This window comes from Triticum aestivum, chromosome 5A, assembly GCF_018294505.1.
Source record: "Triticum aestivum cultivar Chinese Spring chromosome 5A, IWGSC CS RefSeq v2.1, whole genome shotgun sequence".
Taxonomy (NCBI): Eukaryota; Viridiplantae; Streptophyta; class Magnoliopsida; order Poales; family Poaceae; genus Triticum; species Triticum aestivum.
Window position 1 is genome coordinate 571,123,286 of NC_057806.1, and position 19,967 is coordinate 571,143,252.

General features: G+C 44.3%; 1 protein-coding gene across 3 annotated transcripts; it reads right to left on the reverse strand.

The window, feature by feature from the left end:
* Positions 1-2,295: 2,295 nt before the first annotated feature.
* Positions 2,296-6,260, reverse strand: LOC123104866 (protein DETOXIFICATION 16). Of its 3 annotated transcripts, none has more exons than XM_044526786.1 (9): positions 5,674-6,260; positions 4,677-4,936; positions 4,028-4,572; positions 3,853-3,939; positions 3,722-3,778; positions 3,381-3,619; positions 3,071-3,189; positions 2,875-2,961; positions 2,296-2,756 (listed from the first exon to the last, which is right to left on the reverse strand). In XM_044526786.1, exons 2-9 carry the CDS (start codon positions 4,911-4,913, stop codon positions 2,697-2,699), a joined length of 1,431 nt encoding a protein of 476 aa, XP_044382721.1. In that variant the 5' UTR covers positions 4,914-4,936; positions 5,674-6,260; the 3' UTR covers positions 2,296-2,696. The 3 variants fall into 3 exon arrangements, with proteins under 3 accessions (XP_044382721.1, XP_044382722.1, XP_044382720.1); XM_044526787.1 differs by having other exon boundaries at positions 4,677-4,903; positions 5,674-6,259; XM_044526785.1 differs by lacking the exon at positions 5,674-6,260 and having other exon boundaries at positions 4,677-5,651.
* Positions 6,261-19,967: the final 13,707 nt, after the last annotated feature.

Below are 19,967 nucleotides of genomic sequence, written 5' to 3' on the forward strand. Positions count from 1 at the left end.
GGATTCAGATCACATAGGAAGGGAAGTCAGGTAAGCTACTTCCCTTCACTAGATTCCTGTAATTTGCAGCCTAACACCATGATTTAAGAACAGTGATTACCTATAACAAAATGTGAACAATAGTAACTTTTTTAACAGTGCACATTCTCTGACTTCCCTTCCCCATTTTACATATACTCCATCCGTTCCTAAATATAAGTTTTTTTTAGAGATTTCAATATGAACTACATACAGATGTATATAGACGTACTTTAGAGTGTAGATTTACTCATTTTGCTCCATATATAGTCCATATTGAAATCTCTAAAAAGACTTATATTTAGGAACAAAGGGAGTAGATGATACTGTAGCTCTCTCTCTCATAACTAGGTTGGAGCCTAGTGGCAAGGGTACACAATGATGTATCCCGCGCCTAGGGTTCAAATCCCGTCGGAAACGAATGTCTGGTGCCTCATCTGGGTGGGCTTCTTCTATAAAAATATGTCCTGAGACAAACCCGGCAGCTTGGCAGCCAAGTTCAAGATATCTGACATAATAAACTATTTGACAAGCAAGATTGAATGGAACAGTTAACAGCACATGCTCGACTGTGGCCGAAGCCGGAGTCTATTATAGTCAAAAGTTGGAAAGCTACAGGCGTTGATGATTGCACTATTATAGTCAAAAGTTGGAAGCTCTCATCGTCATGTGTCATATCTGGTACTTCATGACGCATACATAAAAGAGAATTTCTTAAGATGCTGCTACATCAATATAAAGAATGTCATATATAAAATGCACAAAAAGTACAACAAATAATGATCTAAAATGGGGAGCAAATGTACAGAAGTCCAAATCTGAAACGTAATGCCAGAGAAGAAGAAATAAAGACTTGACAGAATGGGCCAGAGGGACTTTTGAAGTCTAAAGTCCAGATCTGAAATCTGACATCATAAGCATTTCTCCATGCACCATAAGAAAGTTGGATCCATGTCTCAAATTTATGATCTGCTACACTTCCACAAGGCTTAACTGGAATTTAGAAACTACTCTATCTGTCTCATAATATAAGAGCGTTTTTCACACTACATAAATGTAGAAAACACTCTTATATTATGGGACGGAGGGAGTAAATGGGAACTACCAAAATAGTTGAATGCCAATATACAAAAGTATGTAGCAGAAGCAAAGGCAAAAGTTGCTACTCTCATTCTGAATCAATTGCAGTTTGTGTCTCTTGAGAAACATGCATTTTAACTGATTAAAGCACACACCAGCAAGAAATGTGTTAGCATAACAATATTCAGCTGTTGATCCCGCTTTCCACTAGACAAATGGAATCAGAAAATACACATCATTGTAGTGGAAAAAAAACACTGTGGTCTAGCATCTCAAGGAAAAAGAAGCAACATTTAAGGATACATGCAAATATGCTAGTACAGCAGAAAGAATACAAGGAATCAGCTGATACACTTGAGGAAACAAAGGCTATAAGAATCAAAATGTTGTCTAGCTTGAAGATTGTAAGGCTATTTACAACCTAAGTCACATCAACGTGATCTGTCCAGATGTAAAGAATCTGTCTTGAACAACATTGTACAACGTATGCAGTTTATAATTCTTATGGAATATAAAATTAAGTAAATTTGAATTAGCAAGTCAGGATCGAATTCCAAATTAACTACTCTATCAACTATACAGTGCAAGACTGAACTAGTATTTACTTTTGTGACACTTCCCTAAACATAACCGTAAAGCAAGTCATTCCTCTTCACTTTGTTTTCGTAGAAACTGGGAACTGCTAGTGCACTATTTTTTTACTAACATCAGTGCATCTATTCTTTTCACTTCACTCTTACTAGATGATCACAAATAACAAGAGAAAAATAGCATGGGAGAAGAGAGGGAGAGCAAGATCGTTGACCAGAGAGGCCATACATGCACACTTGCAATATATTTTGGGATGCAGGGTGGCAAATCAGGACAAGGTGCACCTGCGGAGGTGTCGTCTCACATTTGGTCTTCCCTGTTCTCCGGCTTCCAGCTCTCTCCCTCGAACTGGCCCATCTCGAGCTAGGTGACAGCAGTGGCAGATTGAGAGATGGCAGAGTGAGAAGAGCTAGGGATTTGGCGGGATTTGGGCGAATTGGGGATTTTGACTGAGACCCGACGGCCATTTTGCAAAAAAACACGGAACAATAACGTAAAGGGACACATTGAATAAAATGGGCCCCTCCTGTACGATTTTGCCTAGCCAACAAAATTCTGACAGTGGGTCCCACATTGAGTCAGCAAGCCACGTCACCCCGTTACGGCTGGAAACGGGGAACTGACCCATTGACTGATGAAACAAACCAAAGTGACCATTTTTACATATTTGTGGATATGTGTGACCAATGTTCTCATCCCGCGAGAGTTCATTGACGAATGGTGCATTTATCTCGCGGACTTTCTGGTAAACACTACATTTTTACTTTATTGATTTATTCCCTTATACCGTATCAAGTGACTGCCATGCCTTTGCCTGTGGAAACATTCATCCCATCTCACGCCTTCGACAAAAACCACCAAAACAGATCATTTTGTGCGCCATTCTGGTGACATGGAGACGAAGCCGTGACCAATTGTAAATTCTTAACGAGTTCCCTATCTCCTTTGCCCAGTTAGCGTCCTGCTCCTACTCCTGGCCAAGAGCATGTATGCTTCATGTTCCATGTTCATGTCGTCATGTCTAGAGGCCGGGACGAACTGAAAACTCTGCCCTTTGCCTTGAGAGCCTACAGAGGAGAAGTGGCAGATGGTGAGCCACACGCCATAAGAATTCGAGACACCAAGAACCCAACCGATGAAATAATGTGTAATGCGTGGCAGAGGCTTCGGTTTGATTTGCCTTACCTCTTTATCCCAGTTGGTGCGCATGGTGATGCCCAGCAGCAGCAGCATCTGTACCACTATCCCACAGATTATTCCGAACCACAGCCCCTGAAGTTCAGACCCATAGGTTAGTTTTGAGAGGTTTCTTCAGATGAGAATGAAATACAGGTGAAACTGAAACTTTCTGTATGCATGGTATGGGTGGTAAAATCAGTACCATTCCGCCAAGATGGTAGACAAAGGCAAAGCATAGCGCCGCTGGAATGCCGACAAGGTAATATGCGCTGAGATTGACACAAGCACCAACCTTTTGCAAGCCACAGCCCCTAACAATACCTGGAATATATCAAGTATATACCCCACGCTGCAATCAGTATCTTGAGAGTAATGTTCATCGAAATGCTACATATCGTTCATCAAAATGATACGAGACTAGAGTGCATCTCAAAAAAGACTTGAGTTGAAATTCAGGAAATAGTATGCAAGTACTTGGAATTCATGTTATTTGGTGCATCGTCTATATTTACCTGAAAGGACACATTGCAGATTGTCGAAGATGATTGACACGGAAAGAAGCGGCATCATTCTTGCAATGTATTCCACCACTTCCTTCTCGTTGCTGTATGCATACCCCCATAAATTGCGTACCGAAATCATAATAAGTCCTAATGATAGACCCGCCGTGAGACCCAGAACCATGATCACACGAGTAGCCAAGCGGGCAGCTTCAGGTCGCCCAGCACCAAGCTCGTTTGAAACACGGGTGCTACAATGACAAGATACACGATTTCATTACCACGATGACTGTACGATGAAGTCGTACTATAGGCATGGCAAAAGGTTATGAGTCTGAGTTGTTCAGTCGTACCTTATGGCTGCCCCAAGCCCCAAGGAGATCATGAATGCCAATGAACTTGTATTTAGGCTGCAAGCAGTTCCACATTTCCCATCAGAACAGGGCATACAGAAATGAAATACTCCATGAAAAATGCAACTCACCAAATGGACAACACCGATGCTTCGAGCTTAGGATTATGGAGAAGTCCAGAGAGAAGTACCAGCAGCTCAAACGACCACCACTCTAGGCTGTGTACATGTAGGATCAGATTCAGTCGAAGATGGAGCGTGAAAAAAATCTACCTGCAAATCTGTGGGGGCACAAACTAAAACTCACCAAACCATGAGCGCAGATGGCACGGCAAGCTTCATGAAGCTAAGGATGTCGCGAAATGCCTCCTTTGAGAGGCCTGTCCAGGTGCTCCTGCAGGATGGAGAGACCCTGATGTAGAGAGCCAAGATAGAGACATTGGCCAGGTAGGAGATGCCATTGGCCAGGGCAGCACCCTTGTTGCCCAGTCCAAGCCTGTAAACCAGCAACCAGCACACAAGCACGTGGCTTAGTGCCGTGACGCCTGCGCTCGCCATCACCGGAAGGACGATGTTCTGTGTCTGGAGGAACCGGACGTGGCACTGCAGCAGTCCGTAAGCGAACAGAGCTGGAATCATCCACCGGATGTAGCTCCCTGCCCCCATGGCAATATCCGGGTCCTGGCCGAAGAGCAGGAGGATCTGCCCGGTGTACGCCCAGAGCACCGCAACCACAACGCTCACCAGAGTGAGCACAAGGATGGCCCTCTGCTTGTAGATGCCGAGCAGATGGTACCGTTTTGCTCCAAAGGCTTGCCCACACAGTGTGTCCAAGCTGCTCGCCATGCCAGACTAAGATTATCATGAACAGACATACAAGAAAAAACACTCGGGTTGATGTCAGTTGTTCATTCATGAGGAGCAGAATATGTAGGGGATGAATTCAGATAATATACCAACAAGCTGAAGCCGGTAACACCGGCAAAGGAGGTGGCGATGGAGGCACTCGAGAGAGCGAGCTCGCCGAGATGGCCGACAAACATGACCGATATCATCTGCACGACGTTCTGCAGCAGGCATCCGGCGATGAGGGGCCCGGCGAGGTACAGCTGCTTCTTAACCTCGGTCACCACCAAGCTCTCCTCGGTGCTGCTGCTGCCCCCAACAAGGGGCTCCTCAATGGCTGGCAACATACTTGAAATCTCACGCTCTGGTTCTGAACAAGGTAGGTGAGGTGAGGGTGTACTTATCATGTCTGTGAAAGAATATACTACTCCTACAAGTCAACCTTATGACTGCTGTATAGGCGCGCCACTCGGGGTCAAATTCAGGAAGGAAACCAAGAGGAAACAGAGGCACTGGCTTGGCAGCCAAGTTGGGCGTGCCTGTGTCAAGTGGAGTGGAGTAAAGAATCTCATCTCATGTGAGACAAATAAACTACGTATATGAGGAGCAAGATTGAATGGAACGGTTAACAGCACACGCTCGATCATGGCCGGAGCCGGAGCCTATTGTAGCCAAAAGTTGGAAAGCTACAACAAGCGTAGATGATTGCACTATTATAGTCAAAAGTTGGGAAGCTACACGAAATCAATCACGGCCGGACCCGGAGCCGGAGCTGGCCGCTGTCGTCGTCATGTGTCATATCTGACGCTGACGACTATTTCATGACGAATACATTGCCAAATTGCCAAGATGCACGCACTGTCATCAAGGAATCAGTTAACCACCCCGACCCCGTGGTTTGTTAATACGAGGCTCAGAATGGGCTCCTGAATTTCGAGTTAAGCCGAAGAGATTTTCGTTGTTTGTTGTTTCTTTTCAAAATCAGGCATGGGCAACAACAAATTTGGAGTTTGTGAGAAAGGGAGAGAAAATAAATGGAATCTCACACACACACAGAGAGGCAACTCATGAGACATTGAAGAAAAAGAAGAAGAAAATCTGGCATACCTCTGCGATGTAGCAGAAAGATCGGGAAAGGGTCTGGATAAGAGCCGTACAGCAGCGGCGGCCCCGGGGACGAACTTGTCCCCGGCCGAGGAAGGTGGCCGCCAGGGGACAGTACGCCGATCAGCACCGGCAAAATGCTGCGACTTGGGCTGAATCGGGCCAGCACGGCACGGCCCGGCCCTGTGCTGGCCCGGCCAGGCCGGCATGGCACGAGCGCCTCCCTCACCGGAGCGTCCAAGCACGGCACGCGGCACGCCGGGCCGCTGTCCGCCGCTGAATGGGGGAGGTGGGAGGCTGGGAGAGGACGCAGCTCCCGCCTGTCATGGACGCCCTCATCCCAGCTCCCGCCATGGAGGGCATCCACGCCTCGCCGTGGTCCAGCGTCGATGATGGATGGCGTGGTGACGGCCGACGGCGGCGGAGCTTAGGAGATCGAACAGCGGCGGGGCTGAGCAGATCGACGGCGGGGATGTGCGGGTAGGGTAGGGTGGGGAAGAAGAGACGGAGGCGGCGTGCGGCACTGCCGGCGTCGGTCTCGGGCGAGTGTTGCGTTGACTTGACTGAATCGTGTGCGTATCGGGAGATGTTTTTCTTTCTTGAGCCGTGAAAAACTTTATTCAAGTCATATGATGTTCACCGGAATACAAGACTATCTGGTAGTATATCATCAGACCTGCCAAATTCTAACGTACATGCAGCTTTTGATGGTATTTTTTTAACACATTAAAGTATAGACGCAAACGCTCGTATATACTGTATATACTCACCTCTATAAACATACACACGCACACCCTACCCCTATGAGCACCTTTGAAAGACTAAGACGCCATATCATATTGTGATTTACGAAGTCACCGTATGCGTCTCGTCGTCCTCGGGAACGTCACCTTTCACTGAGAACCCATCGGAGCTAGGAATAATGCAAGCATCAAAATTTAAACTCTGATGGGCTGGTAATACCATTGTCCCTCTAATCATGCAATCACAGGTTGGTTGCAACGGTATTTCTTTTTTCGGGTGAAGCTTTTGATGGTATATATGCTTCAACATTGGATCACGCTTTTTCCTAAATACAAATCTTTTTAGAGATTTTAATATGAACTACATATGAATGTATATAGACATAGTTTGGAATGTCGATTCACGCGTTTTTCTCCGTATGTAGTCTATATTAGAATCTCTAAAAAGACTTATATTTAGGAACAGGGGGAGCAGGTTACTATTGCTCAAGTAGCAAAGCTGCATATCAACGATCTAGCCTCCTCCTCTGCCGTCGTCTTTTGCCACCAGAGGTCGTCGATGGTGAGGGGGTCGCCGGATTCACGCGTGTGGATCATTTTAGGCATTAGTAGCTTAGGGTTTGGGTTGTTCATCGCCTTGGTTTCGACGGTGGTGATGGCGACGCCAAATAAAAAATCTTCAGATCCTTCCCCGACACGATCGGTGTTGGGGTTGGATTTGGAAACCAGTCTATTCAAGTAAGGATGATGCGGCGGCGGCGGCGGCATTCTCATGGTGGACCTGTGTCCTCGGGCTCCGCCGTTGCGAAGACTTTCGCTCCAGCATTAGCGCGGAGCTTGGGAGGTAGTTCAGGAGCGATTGCGGACTGTGGTCTGCACGGCGGCATCTGGAAGATGGTGGATCGTGTGTTGGCTTCATGGTTCGTGGCAGGCAGGTATGGTTTCCTCCTCTGACGTCTTGGTCTTGCGTGGGTGTCAGATCTGGAGTTCGATGGCGTGTCAGGGTGTTGCCTCTGGTCTGATTCATTCAACGATACTGGCTTCGCCTCTATTGGCGAGCCACCTTGGAGGTCCGCAAAGCTGCATATTAGTGATAGAGCCGCGTCGAGCTCGGGCTATGGAGGTGATCCGTCATTTTATCTTTTGGTGGTTGCTGTGGTGGTGCCATAGGCAGGTGACAGGTGTTAGTGTCAAACTCAGAGAATTGTTTAGTCTTGTTTGTATTTTTACTTCTTGGATGGTGGTTCTATATGTAAAGGCTATTGTTCTGCTGTTTTTTCAGTCTAGTCAGGTCAGTATATATGTAACTTTTACTATACTCCTTATGATATAAATGAGACATGTATTACAATGCAAAAAATGGCAAACTATCCTCGGGCAATCAATTTGCCTCTCATGTCTAAGTGATCCTGGAATCTGAACCTGCTGATTTGTATTGAGATAAGCGCTGGTTATGTATTCCTTGCCATATTTGAAGATGTGATGTGCTGTTCGAACACTATCAGGCCTCCCCATTGCACAACATTTAAAGAATCTAAGCAGTGCGCGGAGACGGTGCACATGAGATCATCATATAGCCAAACAAAACGTGTACACTTTTCTTTCCTCCGAAGAAAGAAAAGGCGACTCGTCGCCGCCGCCAGGACTCTACTCCGCCGCTGCCATCCGGCGGCTCCCCTCCGCAGGCGACATTGGTCATCCGTGATGAGGGGGGTTGTTGGATTCATGTGTGTAGATCGTTTTCAGACTCTCTTAATTAGGTTAGGTTTTTAGGTTATTTATCGACATGACTTAGGCGGAGGCAATGGCGACGCTAAATAAAGATTCTTCAGATCCTGTTCCGATGAGACGGTCAGTTTTATGGTTGGGGATGGATTTGGAAACCAGTTTGTTCCAGTAAGGATGGTGTGGCGACGCAACATCTTCATGGTGGACTTGTGTCCCCGGGCTCCGCCGTTGCGACGACGTTTGCTCCAGCGCCGGCGCGGAACTTCAGAGGTAGTCCAGGAGCGGATGCAAATTGTGGTCTGCATCGGCGGCATCTGAAAGATGGTGGATCATGTGATGTGTTCGTGGTTCGTGGATGGCAGGTATGGTTTTCTCCTCTGACATCTTAGTCGTGAGGGGCGCCAGATCTGGAGTTCGATGGAGTGTCTGTGGTGTGACTCCGGTCTAATTCGTTCAACGGTAATGGTTTCGACTTTGGCAAGCCACCTTGGAGGTCCGCAAAGTTGCATATCAGTGATGGAGCCGCGTCGAGTTCGGGTGTGGAGGTGATCCGTCATCTTTTTTCTTTTGTGGTGTCAAAAGCAGGTGACGGATGTCGATGTAAGCTCAGAGAATTCTTCAGTCTTGTTTGTAATTTTACTTCTTGGCTAATGTTTATTTGCGCAAACAGTGGCGGAGACAGGGGGTCAGCAGGGGCCCTGGCCCCTCTAATGGCATTGGTTTAGGCCTAATACTAGTGTAAACATTGATTTTTTTTTTTTGCTGTTAAAACAATGCATTTTAACGATCTGGCTCTCCCAAACAAGGTTTAGCAACGTTTGACCCTCCCAATTTGATTTTCCTGGTTCCGCCACTGTGCGCAAAGGCTAGCATTTTGTTATCTTTTTAATTTTGCCAGGTTGATATATATATATATATATATATATATATATATATATATATATATATTATTTATCTTATGATTTTTATGATATAAATGAAACATGCATTACATGCAAAAAAAAGCGGTAGAGATGTTTAGCTGGTTTCCAGTACCGTCCCTAGCAAGCACCTGGACCGCTGCACGAGTGCCAGCCATTCCATCCAGCTCCCAGCCATTTCTCCATGGATTTCTCCAGTCCAGCACACTGGCCCGTTTGCACAGAATGAGAGCCAACCTCTACAATGAAACCAGAAGACCGTTAATTGTGACCCAGTCGAAACGGCTATGCCAGTACTAAAGTAAGAAGACCGTGAACAAACACCTTGCGCAAGCTAGTATGTTGTCACACATGTTCGACCAATATATTGCAACTTACCAGGTGTTTAACAAGACCAGTACAACAATTCAATCTAATTAATATGTTAATATGAAGTAAGTACTGGATTTTCTATGTTCATGGTGGTCAAAGATCACTCGAACTTCAGTTGTTATTTATTGTTTGTGCTATGAATACAAAAAAGTAGAAAAACAATAACTCTTGACGCTGAATTAATAGGTTGATCCAATAAAAGTAATAGGCTAGTACAATAAAGCTAATAAAAATGATAAAAAAAAGTAGAATGAACAAGAGAAAAAAATATAGAAAGTATCACGGAGCTAGAAAAAATTGCAAAGGGTTGAAAATCTAATCAAGAATGTTGCTATGCGTCGGCGAGCATGTCCAGAAGAAACCCTAGCTCACTCCGCTCCGCTCTACGACGCTCCCATTTCCCCAATCCGTCCAATCCCTAGCGCCGGCGAGCATGTCCAGCATCAGCAGCCACTCTGACGGCAGCTCCAGAGACGAAGAGGAGATGGCGCTTCGTATCGTGCTTGAGTGCTTGCGGGTCGATATGGGCAGCAGCTCTAGCTCCGATGTGATGCCACCTGTCGCCCGTCGCCGTCCATTCCCGCCACATGTGTAGATCTATGAGGCCTGCCCGATCTACTACTCCCGCCCGACGGCCTCCTCCACCTCCGATTGCTGCTCCGCGCGGGCAGTTGTGGGTTCTAGTGCCGGCTCCGCAGATGCCGCAGATGCGGACACCGGAGTCGAAGGCACGCGCAGCCCGCCACGAGAGGCAGAGGGCTGAAGGAAATATGCCCTAGAGGCAATAATAAAGTTATTATTTATTTCTTTATTTCATGATAAATGTTTATTATTCATGCTAGAATTGTATTAACCGGAAACATAATACATGTGTGAATACATAGACAAACAGAGTGTCACTAGTATGCCTCTACTTGACTAGCTCGTTGAATCAAAGATGGTTAAGTTTCCTAGCCATAGACATGAGTTGTCATTTGATTAACGGGATCACATCATTAGGAGAATGATGTGATTGACTTGACCCATTCCGTTAGCTTAGCACTTGATCGTTTAGTTTGTTGCTATTGCTTTCTTCATGACTTATACATGTTCCTATGACTATGAGATTATGCAACTCCTGTTTACTGGAGGAACACTTTGTGTGCTACCAGACGTCACAACGTAACTGGGTGATTATGAAGGTGCTCTACAGGTGTCTCCAAAGGTACTTGTTGGGTTAGCGTATTTCGAGATTAGGATTTGTCACTCCGATTGTCGGAGAGGTATCTCTGGGCCCTCTCGGTAATGCACATCACTTAAGTCTTGCAAGCATTGCAACTAATGAGTTAGTTGCGGGATGATGTATTACGGAACAAGTAAAGAGACTTACCGGTAACGAGATTGAACTAGGTATTGAGATACCAACGATCGAATCTCGAGCAAGTAACATACCGATGACAAAGGGAACAACGTATGTTGTTATGCGGTTTGACCGATAAAGATCTTCGTAGAATATGTAGGAACCAATATGAGCATCCAGGTTCTGCTATTGGTTATTGACCGGAGACGTGTCCCGGTCATGTCTACATAGTTCTCGAACCCGTAGGGTCCGCACGCTTAAAGTTCGGTGACGATCGTAATTAGGGTTTTTTGTGTTTTGATGTACCGAAGGTTGTTCGGAGTCTCGGATGTGATCACGGACATGACGAGGAGTCTCGAAATGGTCGAGACACAAAGATTGATATATTGGAAGCCTACATTTGGATATCGGAATCATTCCGGGTGAAATCGGGGTTTTACTGAAGTACCGAGGGGTTACCGGAACCCCCCGGGGGTTAATGGGCCTACATGGGCCCTAAGGGAGAAGAGGAGGGCCGGCCAGGGCAGGCCGCGCACCCCCTCCCCCCTAGTCCGAATAGGACAAGGAAGGGGGGCGGCGCCCCCCTTTCCTCTTTCCCCCCTCCCCTTTCCTTCTCCAACAAGGCAAGAGGGGGGAGTCCTACTCCCGGTGGGAGTAGGACTCCTCCAGGCGCACCCCTAGGGGTCGGCCGCACCTCCCCCCTCCCTCCTTTATATATGGGGGCAAGGGGGCATCCCATGACACACAAGTTGATCTTCGTGATCGTTCCTTAGCCGTGTGCGGTGCCCCCTTCCACCATATTTCACCTCGGTCATATCATAGCGGTACTTAGGCGAAGCCCTGCGTCGGTAGAACATCAGCACCGTCATCACGCCGTCGTGCTAACGAAACTCTCCCTCAACACTCAGCTGGATCGGAGCTCGAGGGACGTCACCGAGTTGAACGTGTGCAGAACTCGGAGGTGTCGTACGTTCGGTACTTGGATCGGTCGGATCGGGAAGACGTACGACTACTTCCTCTACGTTGTGTCAACGCTTCTGTTGCTGGTCTACGAGGGTACGTAGACAACACTCTCCCCTCTCATTGCTATGCATCACCATGATCTTGCGTGTGCGTAGGAAATTTTTTGAAATTACTACGTTCCCCAACAGTGGCATCCGAGCCAGGTTTTATGCGTTGATATTATATGCACGAGTAGAACACAAGTGAGTTGTGGGCGATATAAGTCATACTGCTTACCAGCATGTCATACTTTGGTTCGGCGGTATTGTTGGATGAAGTGGCCCGGACCGACATTACGCGTACGCTTACGCGAGACTGGTTCTACCTACGTGCTTTGCACACAGGTGGCTGGTGGGTGTCAGTTTCTCCAACTTTAGTTGAACCAAGTATGGCTACGCCCGGTCCTTGAGAAGGTTAAAACAACACTAACTTGACAAACTATCGTTGTGGTTTTGATGCGTAGGTTAGAACGGTTCTTGCTCAGCCCGTAGCAGCCACGTAAAACTTGCAACAACAAAGTAGAGGACGTCTAACTTCTTTTGCAGGGCATGTTGTGATGTGATATGGTCAAGACGTGATGAGATATAAGTTGTTGTATAATATGATCATGTTTTGTTGAAGTTATCGGCAATTGGCAGAAGCCTTATGGTTGTCTCTTTATTGCATAAGATGCAAGTGCCAAATAATTGCTTTACTTTATCGCTATGCGATAGCAATAGTTGCAAGAGCAATAGTTGGCGAGACGACCATGTGACGACACATTGATATAGATCAAGATGATGGAGATCATGGTGTCATGTCGGTGACGATGGAGATCATGACAGTACTTTGGAGATGGAGATCAAAGGCGCAAGATGATCATGGCCATATCATGTCACATATTATGATTGCATATGATGTTTATCTTTTATGCATCTTATTTTGCTTAGTTCGACGGTAGCTTTATAAGATGATCCCTTACTAAAAAATTCAAGGTATAAGTGTTCTCCCTGAGTATGCACCGTTGCCAAAGTTCGTCGTGCCTAGACACCACGTGATGATCGGGTGTGATAAGCTCTACGTCCATCTACAACGGGTGCAAGCCAGTTTTGCACATGCAGAATACTCAGGTTAAACTTGACGAGCCTAGCATATGCAGATATGGCCTCGAAACACTAGAGACCGAAAGGTCGAGCGTGAATCATATAGTACTCCCTCCTTCCATCTATATAGGGCCAAATGCGTTTTTAGGTTAACTTTGACTTAATGTTAGGGCAATAATATATGACATGCAACTTACACAAAGCATATCATTAAATTTGTATGTGAAAGAAGATTTCAATGATATAATTTTCACATTATGCATGTCATGTACTATTAATCTTGTCAATAGTCAAAGGCAGCCTTGAAAAAAGCATTAGGCCCTATATAGATGGAAGGAGGGAGTAGATATGATCAACATAATGATGTTCACCATTGAAAACTACTCCATTTCACGTGATGATCGGTTATGGTTTAGTTGATATGGATCACGTGATCACTTAGATGATTAGAGGGATGTCTATCTAAGTGGGAGTTCTTAAGTAATATGATTAATTGAACTTTAATTTATCATGAACTTAGTCCTGATAGTATTTGCATATCTATGTTGTAGATCAATAGCTCGCGTTATTGCTTCCCTATGTTTTATGTGTGTTCCTAGAGAAAACTAAGTTGAAAGATGATAGTAGCAATGATGTGGACTGGGTCCGTGATCTGAGGTTTATCCTCATTGTTGCATAGAAGAATTATGTCCTTGATGCACCGCTAGGTGACTGACCTATTGCAGGAGCAGATGCAGACGTTATGAATGTTTGGCTAGCTCAATATGATGACTACTTGATAGTTTAGTGCACCGTGCTTAACAGCTTAGAATCGGGATTTCAAAGATGTTTTGAACGTCATGGACCATATGAGATGTTCCAGAAGTTGAAGTTAATATTTCAAGCAAATACCCGAGTTGAGAGATATGAAGTCTCCAACAAGTTCTATAGCTAAAAGATGGAGGAGAATAGCTCAAGCAGTGAGCATGTGCTCAGATTGTCTGGGTACTACAATCGCTTGAATCAAGTGGGAGTTAATCTTCCAGATAAAATAGTGATTGACAGAATTCTCTAGTCACCATCACCAAGTTAGTAGAACTTCGTGATGAACTATAATATGCAAGGGATAACGGGAAAAATTCCCAAGCTCTTCGCGATGCTGAAATCGACGAAGGTAGAAATCAAGAAAAACATCAAGTGTTGATGGTTGACGAGACCACTAGTTTCAAGAAAACGGCAAAGTGAAGAAGGGGAACTTAAAGAAGAACGGCAAGCGAGTTGCTGCTCAAGTGAAGAAGCCCAAGTATGGACCTAAGCCTGAGACTGAGTGCTTCTACTGCAAAGGGACTGGTCACTGGAAGCGGAACTACCCCAAATAATTGGCGGATAAGAAGGATGGCAAAGTGAACATATGTATATTTGATATACATGTTATTGATGTGTACTTTACTAGTGATTATAGCAACCCCTCAGTATTTGATACTAATCCAGTTTCTAAGAATAGTAACTCGAAACGGGAGTTGCAGAATGAACAGAGACTAGTTAAGGGTGAAGTGACGATGTGTATTGGAAATGGTTCCAAGATTGATATGATCATCATCGCACACTCCCTATACTTTCGGGATTAGTGTTAAACCTAAAATAAATGTTATTTAGTGTTTGCGTTGAGCATAAATATGATTGGATCATGTTTATTGCAATACGGTTATTCATGTAAGTTAGAGAATAATTGTTGTTCTGTTTACATGAATAAAACCTTCTATGGTCATACACCCAATGAAAATGGTTTGTTGGATCTCAATCGTAGTGATACACATTTTTATAATATTGAAGCCAAAAGATGCAAAGTTAATAATGATAGTGCAACTTATTTGTGGCACTGCCGTTTAGGTCATATTGGTGTAAAGCGCATGAAGAAACTCCATGTTGATGGACTTTTGGAATCACTTGATTATGAATCAGTTGATGCTTGCGAACCATGCCTCATGGGCAAGATGACTAAGACTTCGTTCTTCGGAACAATGCAGCAAGCAACAGATTTGTTGGAAATCATGCATACTGATGTATGTGGTCCGATGAATACTGAAGCTCACGGCAGGTATCATTATTTTCTGATCTTCACAGATGATTTGAGCATATATGAGTATATCTACTTAATGAAACACAAGTATAAAACATTTGAAAAGTTCAAAGAATTTCAGAGTGAAGTGGAGAATCATCGTAAGAAAAATAAAAATTTCTACGATATGATCGCAGAAGTAAAATATTTGAGTTACGAGTTTGGCCTTCAGTTAAAACAATGTGAAATAGTTTCACTACTCACGCCACCTGGAACACCACAGTGTAATGGTGTGTCTGAACGTCGTAACCGTGCTTTATTAGATATGGTGTGATCTATGACGTCTCTTACCGATTTACCGCTATCGTCTCGGGGTTATGCATTAGAGACAGCTACATTCACGTTAAATAGGGCACCACCTAAATCCGTTTGAGACGACACCGTATGAACTATGGTTTGGCAAGAAACCTAAGCTATCGTTTCTTAAAGTTTGAGGTTGCAATGCTTATGTGAAAAAGTTTCAACCTGATAAGCTCAAACCCAAATCAGAGAAGTGCGTCTTCATAGGATACCCAAAAGAAAATGTTGGGTACACCTTCTATCACAGATCCGAAGGCAAGATATTCGTTGATGAGAATGGATCCTTTCTAGAGAAGGAGTTTCTCTCGAAAGAAGTGAGTGGGAGGAAAGTAGAACTTGATGAGGTAACTGTACCTGCTCCCTTATTAGAAAGTAGTTTATCACAAAAATCTGTTCTTGTGACTACTACACCAATTAGTGAGGAAGCTAATGATGATGATCATGTAACTTCAGATCAAGTTACTATCGAACCTCGTAGGTAAACCAGAGTGAGATCTGCACCAGGGTGGTACGGTAATCCTGTTCTGGAGGTCATGTTACTTGACCATGACGAACCTACGAACTATGAGGAAGCGATGATGAGCCCAGATTCCGCAAAATGGTTTAAGGCCATGAAATCTGAGATGGGATCCATGTATAAGAACAAAGTATGGACTTTGATTGACTTGCCCATTGATTGGTGAGCCATTGAGATTAAATGGATCTTCAAGAGGAAGACAGACGCTGATAGTAGTGTTACTATCTACAAAGCTAGAATTGTCGCAAAAAGGTTTTCGACAAGTTCAAGGTGTTGACTACGATGAGAGTTTCTCACTCGTATCTATGATTAAGTCTGTCCGAATCATGTTAGCAATTGCCGCATTTTATGAAATCTGGCAAATGGATAAACAAAACTGCATTCCTTAATGGATTTATTAAAGAAGAGTTGTATATGATGCAACCAGAAGGTTTTGTCAATCCTAAAGGTACTAACAAAATATGCAAGCTCTAGCGATCCATCTATGGACTGGTGCAAGCATCTCGGAGTTGGAATATACGCTTTGATAAGTTGATCAAAGCATATAGTTTTATACAGACTTGCGGTGAAGCCTGTATTTACAAGAAAGTGAGTGGGAGCATTACAACATTTCTGATAAGTACATGTGAATAACATATTGTTGATCGGAGATAATGTAGAATTATTCTGCAAAGCATAAATGAATGTTTGAAAGGAGTTTTTCAAAGAAAGACCTCGGTGAAGCTGCTTACATATTGAGCATCAAGATCTATAGAGATAGATCAAGACGCTTGATAAGTTTTTCAATGAGTACATACCTTGACAAGATTTTGAAGTAGTTCAAAATGGAATAGTCAAAGAAGAAGTTCTTGCCTATGTTACAAAGGTGTGAAGTTGAGTAAGACTCAAAAAACCCGACCACAGCAAAAGATAGAGAGAGAATGAAAGTCATTCCCTATGCCTCAGCCATAGGTTCTATAAAGTATGCCATGTTGTGTACCAGACCTATTGTATACCCTACCCTGAGTTTGGCAAGGGAGTACAATAGTGGTCTAGGAGTAGATCACTCGACATTGGTCAAAATTATCCTTAGTGGAATAAGGACATGTTTCTCGATTATGGAGGTGACAGAAGGTTCGTCGTAAAAGGTTACATCGATGCAAGTTTTGACACTGATCCAGATGACTCAGAGTCTCAATCTGGATACATATTGAAAGTGGGAGCAATTAGCTAGAGTAGCTTAGTGCAGAGCATTGTTGACATAGAAATTTGCAAAATACTTACGGATCTGAATGTGGCAGACCCGTTGACTAAACTTCTCTCACAAGCAAAACACGATCACACCTTAGTACTCTTTGGGCGTTAATCACATAGCGATGTGAACTAGATTGCTGAATCTAGTAAACCCTTTGGGTGTTGGTCACATGAAAATGTGAACTATGGGTGTTAATCACATGGTGATGTGAACTATTGATGTTAAATCACATGGCAATGTGAACTAGATTATTGACTCTAGTGCAAGTGGGAGACTGAAGGAAATATGCCCTAGAGGCAATAATAAAGTTATTATTTATTTCCTTATTTCATGATAAATGTTTATTATTCATACTAGAATTGTATTAACCGGAAACATAATACATGTGTGAATACATAGACAAACAGAGTGTCACTAGTATGCCTCTACTTGACTAGCTCGTTGAATCAAAGATGGTTAAGTTTCCTAGCCATAGACATGAGTTGTCATTTGATTAACGGGATCACATCATTAGGAGAATGATGTGATTGACTTGACCCATTCCGTTAGCTTAGCACTTGATCGTTTAGTTTGTTGCTATTGCTTTCTTCATGACTTATACATGTTCCTATGATTATGAGATTATGCAACTCCTGTTTACCGGAGGAACACTTTGTGTGCTACCAGACGTCACAACGTAACTGGGTGATTATAAAGGTGCTCTACAGGTGTCTCCGAAGGTACTTGTTGGGTTAGCGTATTTCGAGATTAGGATTTGTCACTCCGATTGTCGGAGAGGTATCTCTGGGCCCTCTCGGTAATGCACATCACTTAAGCCTTGCAAGCATTGCAACTAATGAGTTAGTTGCGGGATGATGTATTACGGAATGAGTAAAGAGACTTGCCGGTAATGAGATTGAACTAGGTATTGAGATACCGACGATCGAATCTCGGGCAAGTAACATACCGATGACAAAGGGAACAACGTATGTTGTTATGCGGTTTGACCGATAAAGATCTTCGTAGAATATGTAGGAACCAATATGAGCATCCAGGTTCCGCTATTGGTTATTGACCGGAGACGTGTCTCGGTCATGTCTACATAGTTCTCGAACCCGTAGGGTCCGCATGCTTAAAGTTCGGTGACGATCGTTGATACGTCTCCAACGTATCTATAATTTTTGATTGCTCCATGCTATATTATCTACTGTTTTAGGCAATATTGGGCTTTAATATCCACTTTTATATTACTTTTGGGACTAACCTATTAACCGGAGGCCCAGCCCAGATTTGCTGTTTTATGCCTACTTCAGTATTTTGAAGAAAAGGAATATCAGACGGAGTCGAAACGGAACGAAAACAACTGGAGAAGTTATTTTTGGAAGGAAACACACCTGATGAACTTGGACCCCATGTCAGGGGAGACACGAGGTGCTCACGAGGGTGGGGGGCGCCCCCCCTAGGGCGCGCCCCTCTGTCTCGTGGGACCCCCGTGGCTCCTCTGACGTCCTCCCTACACCCATATATACCCACATGACCAAAAACTTCCAGAACGCAAGATAGATCGGGAGTTCCGCCGCCAGAAGCCTCCGTAGTCAATCGGAACCCTGTTCCGGCACCCTGCCGGAGGGGGGAACCCGCTCCGGTGGCCATCTTCATCATCCCGGCGCTCTCCATGACGAGGAGGGAGTAGTTCTCCCTCGGAGCTGAGGGTATGTACCAGTAGCTATGTGTTTGATCTCTCTCTCTCTCGTGTTCTTGAGATGATACGATCTTGATGTATCGCGAGCTTTGCTATTATATTTGGATCCTATGATGTTTCTTCCCCCCTCTTCTCTCTTGTAACGAATCGAGTTCCCCCTTTAAAGTAATCTTATCGGATTGAGTCTTTAAAGATTTGAGAACACTTGATGTATGTCTTGCCATGGATATCTGTGGTGACAATGGGATACCGCGTGCCACTTGATGTATGTTAAGGTGACCAACTTGCGGGTTCATGAACCTATGCATAGGGGTTGGCACACGTTTTCGTCGTGATTCTCCGGTAGATCTTTGGGGCACTCTTTGAGGTTCTATGTGTTGGTTGAATAGATGAATTGAGATTGTGTGATGCATATCGTATAATCATGCCCATGGATACTTGAGGTGACATTGGAGTATCTAGGTGACATTAGGGTTTTGATTGATTTGTGTCTTAAGGTGTTATTCTAGTACGAACTCTAGGGCTGTTTGTGACACTTATAGAAATAGACCAACGGATTGATTGGAAAGAATAACTTTGAGGTGGTTTCGTACCCTACCATAATCTCTTCGTTCGTTCTCCGCTATTAGTGACTTTGGAGTGACTCTTTGTTGCATGTTGAGGGATATTATGTGATCCAATTATGTTAGTATTGTTGAGGGAACTTACACTAGCGAAAGTATGAACCCTAGGCCTGGTTTACCATCATTGCAATACCGTTTACGCTCACTTTTACCATTTGCTACCTTGCTGTTTTTATTATTTCAGATTACAAATACCTTTATCTACTATCCATATACCACTTGTTTCACCATCTCTTCGCCGAACTAGTGCACCTATACAATTTACCATTGTATTGGATGTGTTGGGGACACAAGAGACTCTTTGTTATTGGGTTGCAGGGTTGCTTGAGAGAGACCATCTTCATCCTACGCCTCCTACGGATTGATAAACCTTAGGTCATCCACTTGAGGGAAATTTGCTACTGTCCTACAAACTTCTGCACTTGGAGGCCCAACAACGTCTACAAGAAGAAGGTTGTGTAGTAGACATCAAGCTCTTTTCTGGCGCTGTCGTGGAATTAACACGTCAGATGTCCTTAGTGTGAGGACTTAGTCGCGAGGCCAACACATCTATGTGGTAGCTTGAGAGGGATTGAGCGAAATCGAGAGATGCAACACAAGACAAGGGTTTAGACAGCTTCGGGCCCCGGGAAACATCATCTGCTAACAATCCTACATG

Coding starts and splice junctions, on each gene's coding strand:
- LOC123104866 (XM_044526785.1), bottom strand. CDS start 4,973: ATGATAAGTACACCCTCACCTCACCTACCTTGTTCAGAACCAGAGCGT. Junction 4,573..4,676: donor TTACCGGCTTCAGCTTGTTG/GTATATTATCTG, acceptor TGATAATCTTAG/TCTGGCATGGCGAGCAGCTT. Junction 3,190..3,380: donor TCTGCAATGTGTCCTTTCAG/GTAAATATAGAC, acceptor GATATATTCCAG/GTATTGTTAGGGGCTGTGGC.